At 46.6% G+C, this 13298-nt stretch overlaps 4 protein-coding genes across 8 annotated transcripts in view; 1 reads left to right on the forward strand and 3 right to left on the reverse strand.

Annotated features, from left to right (window-relative positions):
• The window catches only part of LOC310755005 (uncharacterized protein), a 43132-nt gene extending 40559 nt beyond the window's left edge, over positions 1-2573 (reverse strand). The window contains exon 1 of the mRNA XM_083631673.1: positions 2441-2573. The gene's annotated coding sequence lies outside the window, so the exon portion shown is untranslated. The remainder of the gene's footprint in view (positions 1-2440) is intronic.
• The window catches only part of LOC310755007 (uncharacterized protein), an 88082-nt gene that overhangs the window by 28322 nt on the left and 46462 nt on the right, over positions 1-13298 (reverse strand). The window lies entirely within an intron of this gene.
• The window catches only part of LOC310755003 (uncharacterized protein), a 43530-nt gene that overhangs the window by 18429 nt on the left and 11803 nt on the right, over positions 1-13298 (forward strand). The gene's annotated exons all lie outside the window — the stretch shown is intronic.
• Positions 3925-13298, reverse strand: part of LOC310755000 (uncharacterized protein) — a gene marked incomplete at its 3' end in the record, with an annotated part of 42635 nt that continues 33261 nt past the window's right edge. The window contains exons 2-4 of the mRNA XM_083631667.1: positions 8454-8598; positions 6465-7938; positions 3925-4021 (exon numbers count right to left, since the gene is read on the reverse strand). Coding sequence (XP_083487793.1) covers positions 3925-4021; positions 6465-7729 — 1362 coding nt within the window. The 5' untranslated portion in view covers positions 7730-7938; positions 8454-8598. The remainder of the gene's footprint in view (positions 4022-6464; positions 7939-8453; positions 8599-13298) is intronic.

Raw genomic sequence — 13298 nt, forward strand, 5'->3', positions numbered from 1 at the left:
GAGACTATGCTGAACCTTCCTTGATTTTGGTTTAAACTGGAGTGAGCCAGGCTTGTTATCCCATCCCAATGTTACTCTGACACTGAATTGTTTATAAATTGCAGTATTGAAAGGCGCCTGGTCCCACTTCCTATTCTGCTATTTCAATACTCTGCTTGTGTGCGTCTTACTTGAGTGCTAGATTCAGGCAGCTAGCCGTATTGGTCTGACGCAGTCAAAATTAATAAAAAAAGAATTTCAGAAATAGACTTGAAAGAGAAGTTGCTGAATTACAACTTATTAATAAACTGAAAACTCTGGAGAGACCTGGTCTTAATAGAGATATTGGATTCTTGTCTCATTACACATACTAAAGCTAGTTAGTATGCATACTATCCCATGCTTTTTCCTGTAGGACTAATTGCAGTCATTAACAGTCGTCAACAGCTTTACCATACCCATCTCCTACTATCCTTTTGAGAAAACCCCCACCCAACCCTCCCACTATACATAAGGGTCTGGGGACTTTCAGTGTATCTGAAGAAGTTTGCATGCACACCAAAGGTTATACCCAGGACAATCTTAGTTGGTCTCTAAGGAGCTACTGGACAATTCTTTTTATTTACTTGAGTGCTGCTTTGGTATGCCAAGTTAGGTTTTTATTTAAGTTAGGTCTTTGCTATGTTTTGGATCCTGTTAGGCTTGTTTGCATTCAGTAATGAATTTATTTGCTGAATAAAATTTTTGCTGCCTCTGAGGGTTTTTTACTACTCAAAAATTTTACGTCAAACTTGCTCTTGAGGTCATTATGGAGGAGCAAGATCTGTAACCTAAAGCCCTCAACAGCCTCTGCCCTGAAGGACCGTCTCCACCCCCATGGTTTAGTCTGGACACTGAGGTCCTCTTCTGAGGGTCTTCTGCTGGTTCCTTCCCGGCGAGAAGCGAGGGTACATGGAATTAGGCAGAGGGTAAGGAAATGGGCAACATACTGACATTTAGAAGACAGCTGAAGGCAGCCCTGTATCAGGAGGATTTTAATGTTTAATGTTTTACTGTCTTTTATATGTGCTGTAACCTGCCCAGAGTGGCTGGGGAAACCCAACCAGATGGGCAGGATATAAATAGTACAGCCATTCTTATCATCTTGTGATTTTTTTGTAATTATTTTGGAATTCGTACTGCAATATCAACTCACAAAATGTTACGGGTGGAGAAAATCACAGGGTTGCCGTACACTGTAATCCCACCCACAAACTCTCATTCACATACAGTCTGTAAATTTGGGAAGGTCACACACCTCACCTGTGCTAATACTGGGAGTCTTTGGCCTGCACAGGCACACCCGGTGTGTAGAGCCTCCAGTCACAGGCACTGTCTATCATGAAAATGGGACCTTTGACTGTGAAGATTCATGCAATGGCTATCACAAGATGATGATGGATTGTATCTCAGCTTGTCAGTCACTCTGACACTGCCTACAAAGAATAAGAAGAACAGAAATGCTTTTGAGGTGCAACTTCTGTATCAATTCTGAGAGCCATTCCATGAACTCTTCACCCCTGTTTCTGATGACAGGTGTACATTATCCTCCTCAGTGGAAAAGACAATAAAGATGGAAACCTGAGAGAGAGGAAAAGCTTTCTGGCTGCTTCCTGGGTGGGATTGCGGAAACAAAGAGCCGCTTCTGAGAAGGCCTCCCCCCTCCCCTCTTCCTCTCGGGATTTCCTCTCCTCTCCAGGGGACCAATGGTTGGACTGGGCAGAAGCGCTGCGTCTGCACAGGGCAGGGGCTTATGGGGCAGTAAGAGGATGGAGTTTGCAGGAAGGAATGGGAGGGGGGACACGACCCCCCACTTTCCAGTGATCCCTCTGGTTGCCTTGAAGGGGTGGCCGATAATTGGGTGGGAGGGAGAAGCCAAGACAATCCCCACCGGCGCCAAGATGGAGACGTGTCCCCAAAGACTGGTCTACCTAGCTCTCCCCCCCCCCCGGATTGCTGCCCTTCCCTGCCCCAGGGATGTTCCCCCTCCCCACTTCCTCGATTCCCTCCCTCTGTCCCAGAGTCTCCCCTGCACCCAGAGGCCCCGCGCCCCTTGGCGCGGCTCAGCGCTCGCCCTGCGCCTCCATCTCTCCGTCCAGAAGGGCCCCCCAAGACGAGCAGGGGAGGGACGGGGGTTCTCTATCCAGGCGTCCCTCACTCCCATTAACCCTTTCATGGCCCACCTCTCTCCGCGCGGAACCCACAGCGCCCCAGGGATGCCTAAGCGGGGGAAATGGGGCGAGGGCTCTTCGCTGGGATCCCCTGAATGGGTGGTGCATGGCCCCCCCGCCAAGGCACCCAAGGGGCCAAGGAAAGCCCCCTTCGCAGCACGCGCGCAGGGATCCAGGCCCCACGGAAGGCGCTTGGGGGAGCTGGAGGGGTCTCTGGATCCTTCTCTCCCCTCCCCCCGCGACCCCTTTACCTCTTTGTCCTCGCTCCCGATTCTCCTTTCCTTTCCTGCAACATCCACGGAGGGGGGGGGGTCCTGCCGCCCCTCCTTCCCTTTCCAAAAGCGCGCGCCCCTAGAGCTATGGAGCAGAGCAGCAATCCGGCGTAGATGCTCCACTTGCGGACGAAGCAAGCAGTTTGAGAGGGGGGGCTCTCTCTCCCCTCATTCCAGAAACAGAAGCCGGATTGAGGGGAGGAGGAGCAGAAGGAAAAGGTGCAACATACCGGGGGGGTGTTTGAGGGTTTGGGGGCAGCGTGAAAGCAGGATGTGACGGGAAGCGAGGGAAAGAATTGTTTTTCCCCTCCCCTCTTACTAGGAGAGCTCGGGAGGGGCTGATCCAGGCAATCCAGCTGCAAAGTGGGGTCCCCCCCCTACAATGTTTACATTGCAAAATCCTTCCCTCCCCCCCACCCACGCCATGATCTTAGATCCATTCCATGTTTTTGGTATTTGTGCACATTGAGCAGCGGGTTGGACTCTGTGACTCCTGTGCTACGGGGAAAATAGGGCTTGGGCTTTTGCACACACACACACCCCCCAACACAATTCTTCCCTTGTGTCTCCCTCAGAGGCGACACAATGAGGCCAGGAAGAAAGCAAGGCAGCTGTTGATCTGTTTGCGCGCAGAGCCCCCCCCCCATGCGAGGAGTGAAGCAGCCCAGAACTAAAGCGCGTTGCAATTTGCACACCCTCAAATAATCGCCCCCCCCGTCACAGAGAGAGCACCCCAAAAACATCCCCGGTTGCGCCACAAAGTGAGTTGTACATGGAAATCAGCTCAGACTCCATGTTTTGGCAACATGACAAGTCTGTCTGTCAACCGGGATGCCTGACGATTCCTGCTCCCTGCCTTTTCCTGGCCAGCCGGAGAGATCACTGGAAAGGGCGGATTTCTTGACTCCAGAATCCATCATCGCAGACCCGTTTCATTCAGGCCTAGAGACCTGCTCTTTGGACCAGTCTGCTTGGATCATGTGGATCATCAATGGGTCATATGGATCATCACTGGATCATCCATGATGTCATACGTATCTCACGGAGGGGGGGGGGGGCTCAGGAAGAATCTCCTGCCGCGTGACTGGGGGAGTCTGGAGGCTGACGGGGGTCAGACAGGGCTGCTGTTTTGCTCTCCTTCCTATTTCAGCTCAGGTTTTCCTGGCAGAAGTTACATTTCATCAAGAAATGGGTGGATTCATTGAGGAAACGGGGCTACGTTGCAAAGAGGCAAACGTGTATACTTTGTTACCACCCAGTGAGTTGAGTTGCAAAGGCCATTTGCAGAAAGGCTCCTATTGTATCACCTGCGGCTACATGTTTTGATCTTTTTGCGGAAATGTTTTCGTCGGGCTGAGACCATTTAGGGCTTTCAAGGTCAGCACCAACACTTTGAATGGTGATCAGAAACGGATCTAGAGCCAGTGAGGATTTCTTAGGACCCGTGTTCAGGGGCCAGCTGTTCAGCTGCTGTCCAAAACTGAATGTATCCCTTGCCGGAAGTAATCCATAAGCCTCTCGTCCTCTGTCTTCTCGGGATGCCATTGCAGCGCGATGCTCCTGCTCTCGGGAGAGGGAGAGGCGTGAGTTGGGTGCGCTCGGCTTGCCAAGGGTTAAATGGAAACGAGCTAGATTCCTAGAGAGGAAAGTAAGACGGGGGGGGGCAGGGTCCTCCAGAGCGAAAGCCCAATCCCTCCCTTTCTTGCAAGAAGTCGAGGTTGTCCGCAGATGGAAACATTCAGACATGAAATATACCCTGGTCCCTAAAACCTCACTGGTGCAAGGAAGGAAGGAAGGAAGGAAGGAAGGAAGGAAGGAAGGAAGGAAGGAAGGAAGAGAAGAGAAAGCACTTCCTCTAGCAGGGCAGAATAAAACCTGTGGAACTCCCTCCCACAAGAGGCAGAGGCCACCAATCAAGGTGGTTTAAAAGAGGAGGAGGCCAATCTGTGGTGGAGGAGGAGGAGGACAGGGTGATGGGTGGCTCCTCTGCTCTGTCTCCCCTCTAGGAGGGAGCCCTCTGGCCTGATCCTGCAGGGCTCATTTTCTCCTCCAGTGCTTAGTGTTGGGATGCAGCCAAGGAACTGGGGGCAAATGGCAGCCCCCCGGCTGTGCTGGGCGATCTCCAGTCCTTGGATCAGCATGAAACTGCAACCTGAGCTTCAGAAGCTGGGCATGCACACTCAGCAGAGTAAAGGCACAAGAGAAGTGGCTGGAGAGGCATATGTGAGCAGATTTACAAGCAGTTTATTCAGCCCACATCAGGACAAAGGAATCATGTCTGCTCTCCTTCATGTCCAAAGCAAGACAGCACCCCACCCGAGGCACCACTTTAGCTAATGAGGCCTCCTGCTGCTGCACCACCGCCGGAGCACGATTTCTCTTCTCATCCTGAAGCAAAGTTCTTAACCCGAAGTACTATTTCTGGGTTAGCAGAGTCTGTAACCTGAAGCGTCTGTAACGCAAGGTACCACTGTACTCTCATAGAAAGGCGAGTCCTACTTTATTTGCTTTTGAGTGCACACAGATGCACCCGTCTTGCATGCTTGAGTAAAGCAACTCCAGGACAGGAGGAGAGTAGGGGCCACGTGTAGAGCAAGTCCCACACTCAGGTCAAAAACACACAGAGAAGCAGCAGGACTTCTTCGGTAATAATTTACTGAGCTTTCAAAGCATACAGTTCTCACTGGGTCCCCAGTGAGGCACAAAACTTAGCTCCTGAGAGGAAATCCAGTTTCAGCCGTAAAGAAATAGAGCACACAGGATATCTAAGTCAGGCACACAAACCGGCAGAAGGGAGCAAGGGAGGAAAGAGGCTGGAAGGAGACAGGGCAATGGATGTGTGTCTTTCGCTTCCTGTCTTCTGGGAGGGAAGTCAGCAACTCGGCATATTCAGGGGCTTCACAAAGCAAAGCTTTCTGCCGGCTGCTTCCAGGCAAATGGGCATCCCAGAAACACACACTGTGATCTGTGGTGTGTTGCCATATCAGTTGTTTTTGAAAGGTTATCACGATGTGGTCTAGAAACCAGTTTGGAACAATATGTCGCCCAGCTTTAATCCTCACTGACCACCAGCAATCCAGATAAACCCTCACCCCTTCTCTATTGAAAGGTACTTTACATCTTAGATTATAATCACATTGTTTGACATTGCCTTCAATATTTCATTACTATACAGTTTTACACATAAATACCAGAACTTCACATACACAAAATGTGTTCAAGACTGATTTCCTGCCGAGTTCATTTCTGTGAAGAAAAGAGTGGACTCTGAGAGGAAGATGTCCCACACTCCAGACACCAAAATGGGATCTTCCATGTGAGAGTCCCTGGATGTTCCTTAAACACTCCATTGTAAATAAAGCACTTTTGCAATCTTTTCATTTAAACTGCTTCTCCTCTCTGAGTTTGTGGATGGTTTGAAGGGTTTCAATTCCTAATGTTCTTCCTGTCCGTGAGTCTGTTGATTTAGAATTTCCACTAGGACTCAACCTCTATCTACTTTCCTGATATTTATAAGGTTTGTGTTTTGTGTGAGTTTGTTGACATAAATCAAGGGTTCCTCTCTGACTGAAGCTCCTTCCACAGTCCATACATTTAAATGGTTTCTCCGCTGTGTGTCTGCTGATGTCTTCTAAGGTGTCCACTCTGACTGAAGCTCTTTCCACACTCTATACATTTATATGGTTTCTCCCCTGTGTGAGTCCGCTGGTGTAATTTAAAGTATCCATTACTACTGAAGCACTTTCCACAATCTATACATTTATATGGTTTCTCCCCTGTGTGAGTCCGTTGATGTCTTCTAAGGCTTCCATTAACACTAAAGCTCTTTCCACACTCTATACATTTATATGGTTTCTCCCCTGTGTGAGTCCGTTGATGTCTTCTAAGGGTTCCTCTCTGACTGAAGCTCTTTTCACACTCCATGCATTTAAATGATTTCTCCCCTGTGTGAGTCCGTTGATGTTCCCTAAGGTTTCCACTATAACTAAAGCTCTTTCCACACTCTATACATTTATATGGTTTCTCCCCTGTGTGAGTCCGCTGGTGTAATTTAAAGCATCCATTACTACTGAAGCACTTTCCACACTCTATACATTTATATGGTTTCTCCCCTGTGTGAGTCCGTTGATGTTTTTTAAGGTCTGCATTCTGACTGAAGCTCTTTCCACACTCCATGCATTTAAATGGTTTCTCCCCTGTGTGAGTCCGTTGATGTGTTCTAAGGTTTCCATTATCACTAAAGCTCATTCCGCACTCTATACATTTATATGGTTTCTCCCCTGTGTGAGTCCGTTGATGTGTTCTAAGGCTTCCATTAACACTAAAGCTCTTTCCACACTCTATACATTTATATGGTTTCTCCCCTGTGTGAGTCCGTTGATGTCTTCTAAGGCTTCCATTATCACTAAAGCTCATTCCGCACTCTATACATTTATATGGTTTCTCCCCTGTGTGAGTCCGTTGATGTGTTCTAAGGCTTCCATTATCACTAAAGCTCATTCCGCACTCTATACATTTATATGGTTTCTCCCCTGTGTGAGTCCGCTGGTGTAATTTAAAGTATCCATTACTACTGAAGCACTTTCCGCACTCCAGGCATTTAAATGGTTTCTCCCCTGTGTGAGTCCATTGATGTCCTCTAAGGTTTCCATTATCACTAAAGCTCTTTCCACACTCTATACATTTATATGGTTTCTCCCCTGTGTGAGTCCGTTGATGTCTTCTAAGTTTTCCATTATCACTAAAGCTCTTTCCACACTCTATACATTTATATGGTTTCTCCCCTGTGTGAGTCCATTGATGTCTTCTAAGGCTTCCATTATCACTAAAGCTCATTCCGCACTCTATACATTTATATGGTTTCTCCCCTGTGTGAGTCCGTTGATGTGTTCTAAGGCTTCCATTATCACCGAAGCTCATTCCGCACTCTATACATTTATATGGTTTCTCCCCTGTGTGAATCCACTGGTGTAATTTAAAGTATCCATTACTACTGAAGCACTTTCCGCACTCCAGGCATTTAAATGGTTTCTCCCCTGTGTGAGTCCGTTGATGTGTTCTAAGGTTTCCATTACCAGTAAAGGTCTTTCCGCACTCCAGGCATTTAAATGGTTTCTCCCCTGTGTGAGTCCGTTGATGTCTTCTAAGGTTTCCATTACCAGTAAAGGTCTTTCCGCACTCCAGGCATTTAAATGGTTTCTCCCCTGTGTGAGTCCGTTGATGTGTTCTAAGGTTTCCACTATGAGTGAAACGTTTGCCACACTCCATACCTTTAAATGGTTTCTCCCCTGTTGGAGGTCATTGATGTGAACTATGTGTGCTCATTCAATGAACATAGTCCACATTTCACACATTTTAATTTCTATTCCTAATGGCGGGGGGGAGGTGACCCATCCCCTGGAGTTCTGACTGCCTTCTCCATCTCCTTCTTCAGAGTGGGAGGAAAGGGAATCCTGTTTTGGTTTCAAGGAAGAGAACTAAGGGAAAGAGAACAAATCAAGTTCCATTAGCACCTTCTCCTATTTCAATGTCTCCTTCATTCCCTCAACTCCTACCCATGTTCCCATTTTTTAGGAAGTGGAGTTGCAATGTCATCAAATGATAATAATTCATGAGCAACTATCAAAATCCTCAACAAATGTTCATAAAGCAGCTTGATTTTTTAAAGAATGATGTCCTGTCTGATCTCGTGCCCATCTTCTGATGCAGGACTATCCTAAAATGACACAGAAAAGCAGGATATTCAAGGCCAAATGATAAACTGTACTTAGTGGAATATGTAGTACCTTGAAAATGTAGTATTGATTCACTAATGGACTGAGGTTGTGTTATTTCTGGGGACATGAATTTGTTCCTGTTCTGTCTTAAATATCATAATCATACGATGTCATGGGGTGTTAGGGGAGCGGTAGTTCCTTTGGTGGGGGAAATGTCATGCACCTTATGGGGTAATTTATCCACCATTGGTCCCCACCCTGCACTCAGCTCTCACCTGTGGCTTCCAGAAGCTGTCAGCATGCAACAGAGGCCACAATCCCAGGAACGGCTTCAATCGGCCGGCTAAACCAGGTGAGGATAGCTGATGGGTCTCAAATCCTTGGTTTATTAGGGAATTCTGCTGCAGGTGAAGGCAGGCCCTGGTGGATGGAGAGGATGAGAACAACAGTGAATCCCACAGTCAAGAAAGCAGATTCTGCCCCTGCTGCAGAGGAAAGTGAAGGGCAGATGGGGCTCGTCAACCAGGGAAGGAAGCCCATCGAGAAGGAAAACTCTGGTCGTAATACTTTGCTGCCTCGTGAGTTATCTTCAGAAGAAGAAAAGGCTATGGAGGAAAACCTACACAAATCCAGAGTGGAGTCTCTAAGATAGTTACATGGTGTCCTGCACACCTCCTTCCAGCCACTCTTGCAGCCAAGCTGGTGCCTAACGTACTGCTCTGCTTTCCTTGGGACCATATAAGCAAGGCTGAGAAGGGGGTCTTGTTGTCTAGGCAGCCCAGGGCCCCCAAACACACTGCCCAGGCTTGTAGTGCTGCTAACACATCAGTTTCAGGGGGAGCGATGAACTCAGATCTGTGTATCAGAATCTCTCCAATGTGGAATATGTAAAACAGAAGCACTATTTACATCATACATCAATTAAAAAGTATTCAGAATATTTGTCTTTTGAAGAAAAGGCCACCAAGTATCCGATGGCCCCTTCAAAGCTAATGAAAGTCTTGTGCCTGGAGCTTTTGGGGGTGCAGGACCAGGAAAGCTTCTGCCACCATTATCCTTCCAATTGGGATTTAGGCCTCATCATGCAACAGAAACTGCCCTGGTTGTGCTCGTTGATAATCTCGGATGCGCTAGAGTCTGAGGGGAAAGCTATTTCCTGGTTCTGCTAGATCTCTCAGTGGCTTTGGAGATCTTTGGCCATGGTGTCCTTCTGGACCCTCGAGGAGAGCTGGGGAAATGGTTATGCAGTGGTTCCGCTCCTTCCTCCTGGGCCATGTCCAGAAATTGATGTTGGGGCATGGGTGTTCAGACCCCTGGGCTCTCACTTGTGGGGTGCCTCAGGGCTCCGTCCTCTCCCCCATGCTTTTTAATATCTATATGAAGCTGGTGGGAGAGATCATCAGGGGTTTTGGGCTGGGTGTTCACCAGTATGTGGGTGATACCCAGCTCTTCTTCTCATTTAAATTGGAACCAGTGAAGGTGGTGAATGCCCTGTGTTGGTGCCTGGAGGTGGTTTGAGGATGGGTGGCGGCTAACAGATTGAGGTTGAATCCTGACAAGACAGAAGTACTGTCCCTGGGGAACAAGGGGTGGGCAGGTGTGGGGGACCCCCTGGTCCTGAATGGGGTAACTATGGCCCTAAAGGACCAGGTGCACAGCCTAGTGGTCATTTTGGACTCACAGCTGACCATGGAGGCGCAGCTCAATTCTGTGTCCAGGGCAGCTGTCTAGCAGCTCCATCTGGAACACAGGCTGAGACCCTCCTTCCCCGCACACTGTCTCGCCAGAGTGGTGCATGCTCTGGTTGTTTCCGGCTTGGACTACTGCTATGTGGTCTACATGGGGCTACCTTAGAAGGTTACCCAAAACTGCAACTGAATGGGAGCAGCCACCGAGACCACATATCACTGCTCCTAAAGGATCTTTCCTGGCTCCCAGCACATTTTCAAGCACAATTCAAATTGTTAGTGCTGATCTTTAAATTGTCATGGTTGCATTTTCCAGGCATAGAAAAATATTGATCTAATACAGGCTTCCTGAAACTTGGCAGTTTCCTTTCTGCTGAGAGCTGGTGGTGGGATAAGTTGCGATGAGGTTATGAAGAACCTTTCTTGTTTTGGGGAACCAGATGAAGCTGGTTTAAACTGGAGTGAGCCAGGCTTGTTATCCAGTCCCAAGGTTACTCTGACATTTAATAGAATATAAATTACAAGGCCGAAAGGCACCTGGTCCCACTTCCTAGTCTGCTATTTCTCTACTCTGCTTGTGTGATTCATACTTGAGTGCTGTTTTGGTATGCTGAGTTAGGGTTTTACGTAAGTTAAGTTTTTGCTATTTTTTGGATCCTGTTATGCTTCTTTGCCTTCAGTAATAAATTTATTTGCTGAATGAGATCGTTATGGAGCAGCAAGATCTGCAACCTAAAGCCCTCAACAGCCTCGGCCCTGTAGACCTGAAGGAGCATCTCCCCCAAAATCGCTCAATCTGGACAGGGAGGTGGTCCTTCGGAGGTCTTCTGCTGATCCCCCCCCCCCGCGAGATGCGAAGTTACAGGGAAGCAGGCAGAGGGCGAGGAAATGGGCAACATTCTGACATTTAGACCAGCTGGTAAAAGGGATTCAGGTCGGAGCTAAACAATACAAGTTGAAAGCGTTTGCAGATGATCTAGTTTTAACTCTGCAAGAGCCAGACACTAGTACGAAAAAAGTTTTGGAGATAATACAAGTTTTTGGTCCAGTGGCAGGTTTTAAGTTAAATAAACAAAAAACAAAGGTATTGGGAAAGAACTTAACGGTGGAAGAAAGAGAGAAGTTTCAGAGTGAAACTGGATTAATGTTAGCAAATAAGGTGAAATATCTAGGGGTTAATCTAACAACTAAGAATGTGAACTTATTTAAAGATAACTATGAGAAATGCTGGACAGAAATTAAGAAAGATTTGGAAATATGGTCAAATTTGAGACTTTCCTTGTTAGGTAGAATTGCTGTTATTAAGATGAATGTTTTGCCAAGAATGTTGTTTTTGTTTCAAACATTGCAGATTGTGGACAGAATGGACTGTTTCAAGAGGTGGCAGAAAGATATATCGAGATTTGTCTGGCAGGGCAAAAAGCCCAGAATAAAATTTAAGATATTAACTGATGCAAAAGAAAGAGGGGGGTTTGCCCTGCCGGATTTAAAACTTTACTATGAAGCAGCAGCTTTTTGCTGGTTGAAAGATTGGCTACTTCTTGAGAACACAGACATTTTGGACCTAGAAGGGTTCAATAATAGATTTGGTTGGCATGGATATATCTGGTATGACAAGGTAAAAATCCACAAAAGTTTCAAAAACCATATTGTTAGGAAAGCATTATATAATGTTTGGATTCGTTATAAAGATGTGTTGGAAAATAAAACCCCTAGGTGGTTGTCACCAATGGAGGCTAAGGAAGTTAAAAAACTTAATATGGAATCTAAATGGCCAAAATATTGGGAAATTGTAGAACAAGAAGGTGGAAATGTGAAATTACAGAGTTATGAGAAAATGAAGTTTAAAGTAAGAGATTGGCTACATTTTTACCAGATAAATGAAGTTTTCAAACAGGATAGGAAAATCGGCTTCCAGGTGGAGAAGTCAAAGTTAGAAACAGAACTGTTAGAACCCAATAGGAAGAACCTGTCTAGAATGTACAACTTGCTGCTGAAATGGAATACACAGGATGAAATGGTTAAATCAGCTATGATTAAATGGGCACAGGACATTGGTCATGACATTATGTTTGCTGACTGGGAACAGTTATGGACCACCGGTATAAAATTTACGGCATGTAATGCCTTAAGAGAGAATATTATGAAAATGATTTATAGGTGGTACATGACCCCAGTCAAGCTTGCAAAAATTTACCATTTGCCCAATAATAAATGTTGGAAATGTAATGAAACTGAAGGCACTTTCTATCACCTTTGGTGGACGTGCCCAAGGATTAAGGTCTTCTGGGAAATGATATATAATGAAATTAAGAAGGTGCTTAAGTGTACCTTTCATTAAAAAAAAGAGGCTTTTCTCCTGGGCATGGTAGGCCAATTGGTGTCAAAGAAAGATAGGATGTTCTTTATGTATGCTACAACAGCAGCGAGAGTTCTACTAGCAAAGTATTGGAAGACACAAGAACTACCCACTCTGGAAGAGTGGCAGACGAAGGTGATCGAGTATATGGGATTAGCAGAGATGACAAGCAGAATCCGTGACCAAGGGAAAGAGACGGCGGAAGAAGATTGGAAGAAATTTAAACTTTATCTTAAAAAAATTTGTAAAATTATTGAGTGTTAAAATGTCATGGGTAAAGCATAACAGATTTGCAGCGATAAATGATTGGATAGGAAAGAAAGAGGTTACAGAAAGGAACTAAATAAGTAATTGGGACCAGGGGTTGCTGGAAAAAAAGTTCAAAACAGGGATGCAGAAAAGGGAGGCATGGGGAAGTCGCTGAAATTGGGTACATGAAAAACTTATGAAATTATACATGTTTATATGTTTGTTTGTTTGTGTTTGTCTTTTGTATTGTTTTATATTATATGTTGAAAAACCAATAAAAATTTTATTAAAAAAAAATTAAAAAAAAAAACATTCTGACATTTAGAAGACAGCTGAAGGCAACCCTCTATCGGGAGGTTTTTAATGTCTGATGTTTTACTGTCTTTTCTTTGTACTGGAACCAGGCAGTGGAAGAGAAACTTAAGATGGAAGCCTGAGAGAGAGGAAAAGGTTCCTGGCTGCTTCCTGGGTGGGACTGCGGAAACGAAGAGCTGCTTCTGAGAAGGCCTCTCCCCTCCCCTCTTCCTGGACAGGGCAGGGGCTTATGGGGGCTTATGAGGTGGGAAGAGGATGGAGGTTACAGGAAGGAGGGGTGGGGGGACTGGACCCCCACTTTTCAGGGATCCCTCTCTGGTCGCCTTGAAGGGGTGGCCGATTCCTGGGTGGGAGGGTGAAGCCTAGGCGGCCCCTCCAGAAAATCCCCGCAGGCGCCACCATGGAGAAGTGTCCCCAAAGACTGGTCTTCCTCTCTCCCCCCCACCAGTGCTGCCCTTCCCTGCCCCAGGGATGCTCCCCCTCCCCACTTCCTCGACTCCCTCCCTCTG

This window comes from Podarcis filfolensis (genome assembly GCF_964270895.1).
Source record: "Podarcis filfolensis genome assembly, contig: HAP1_SCAFFOLD_80, whole genome shotgun sequence".
NCBI lineage: Eukaryota > Metazoa > Chordata > Lepidosauria > Squamata > Lacertidae > Podarcis > Podarcis filfolensis.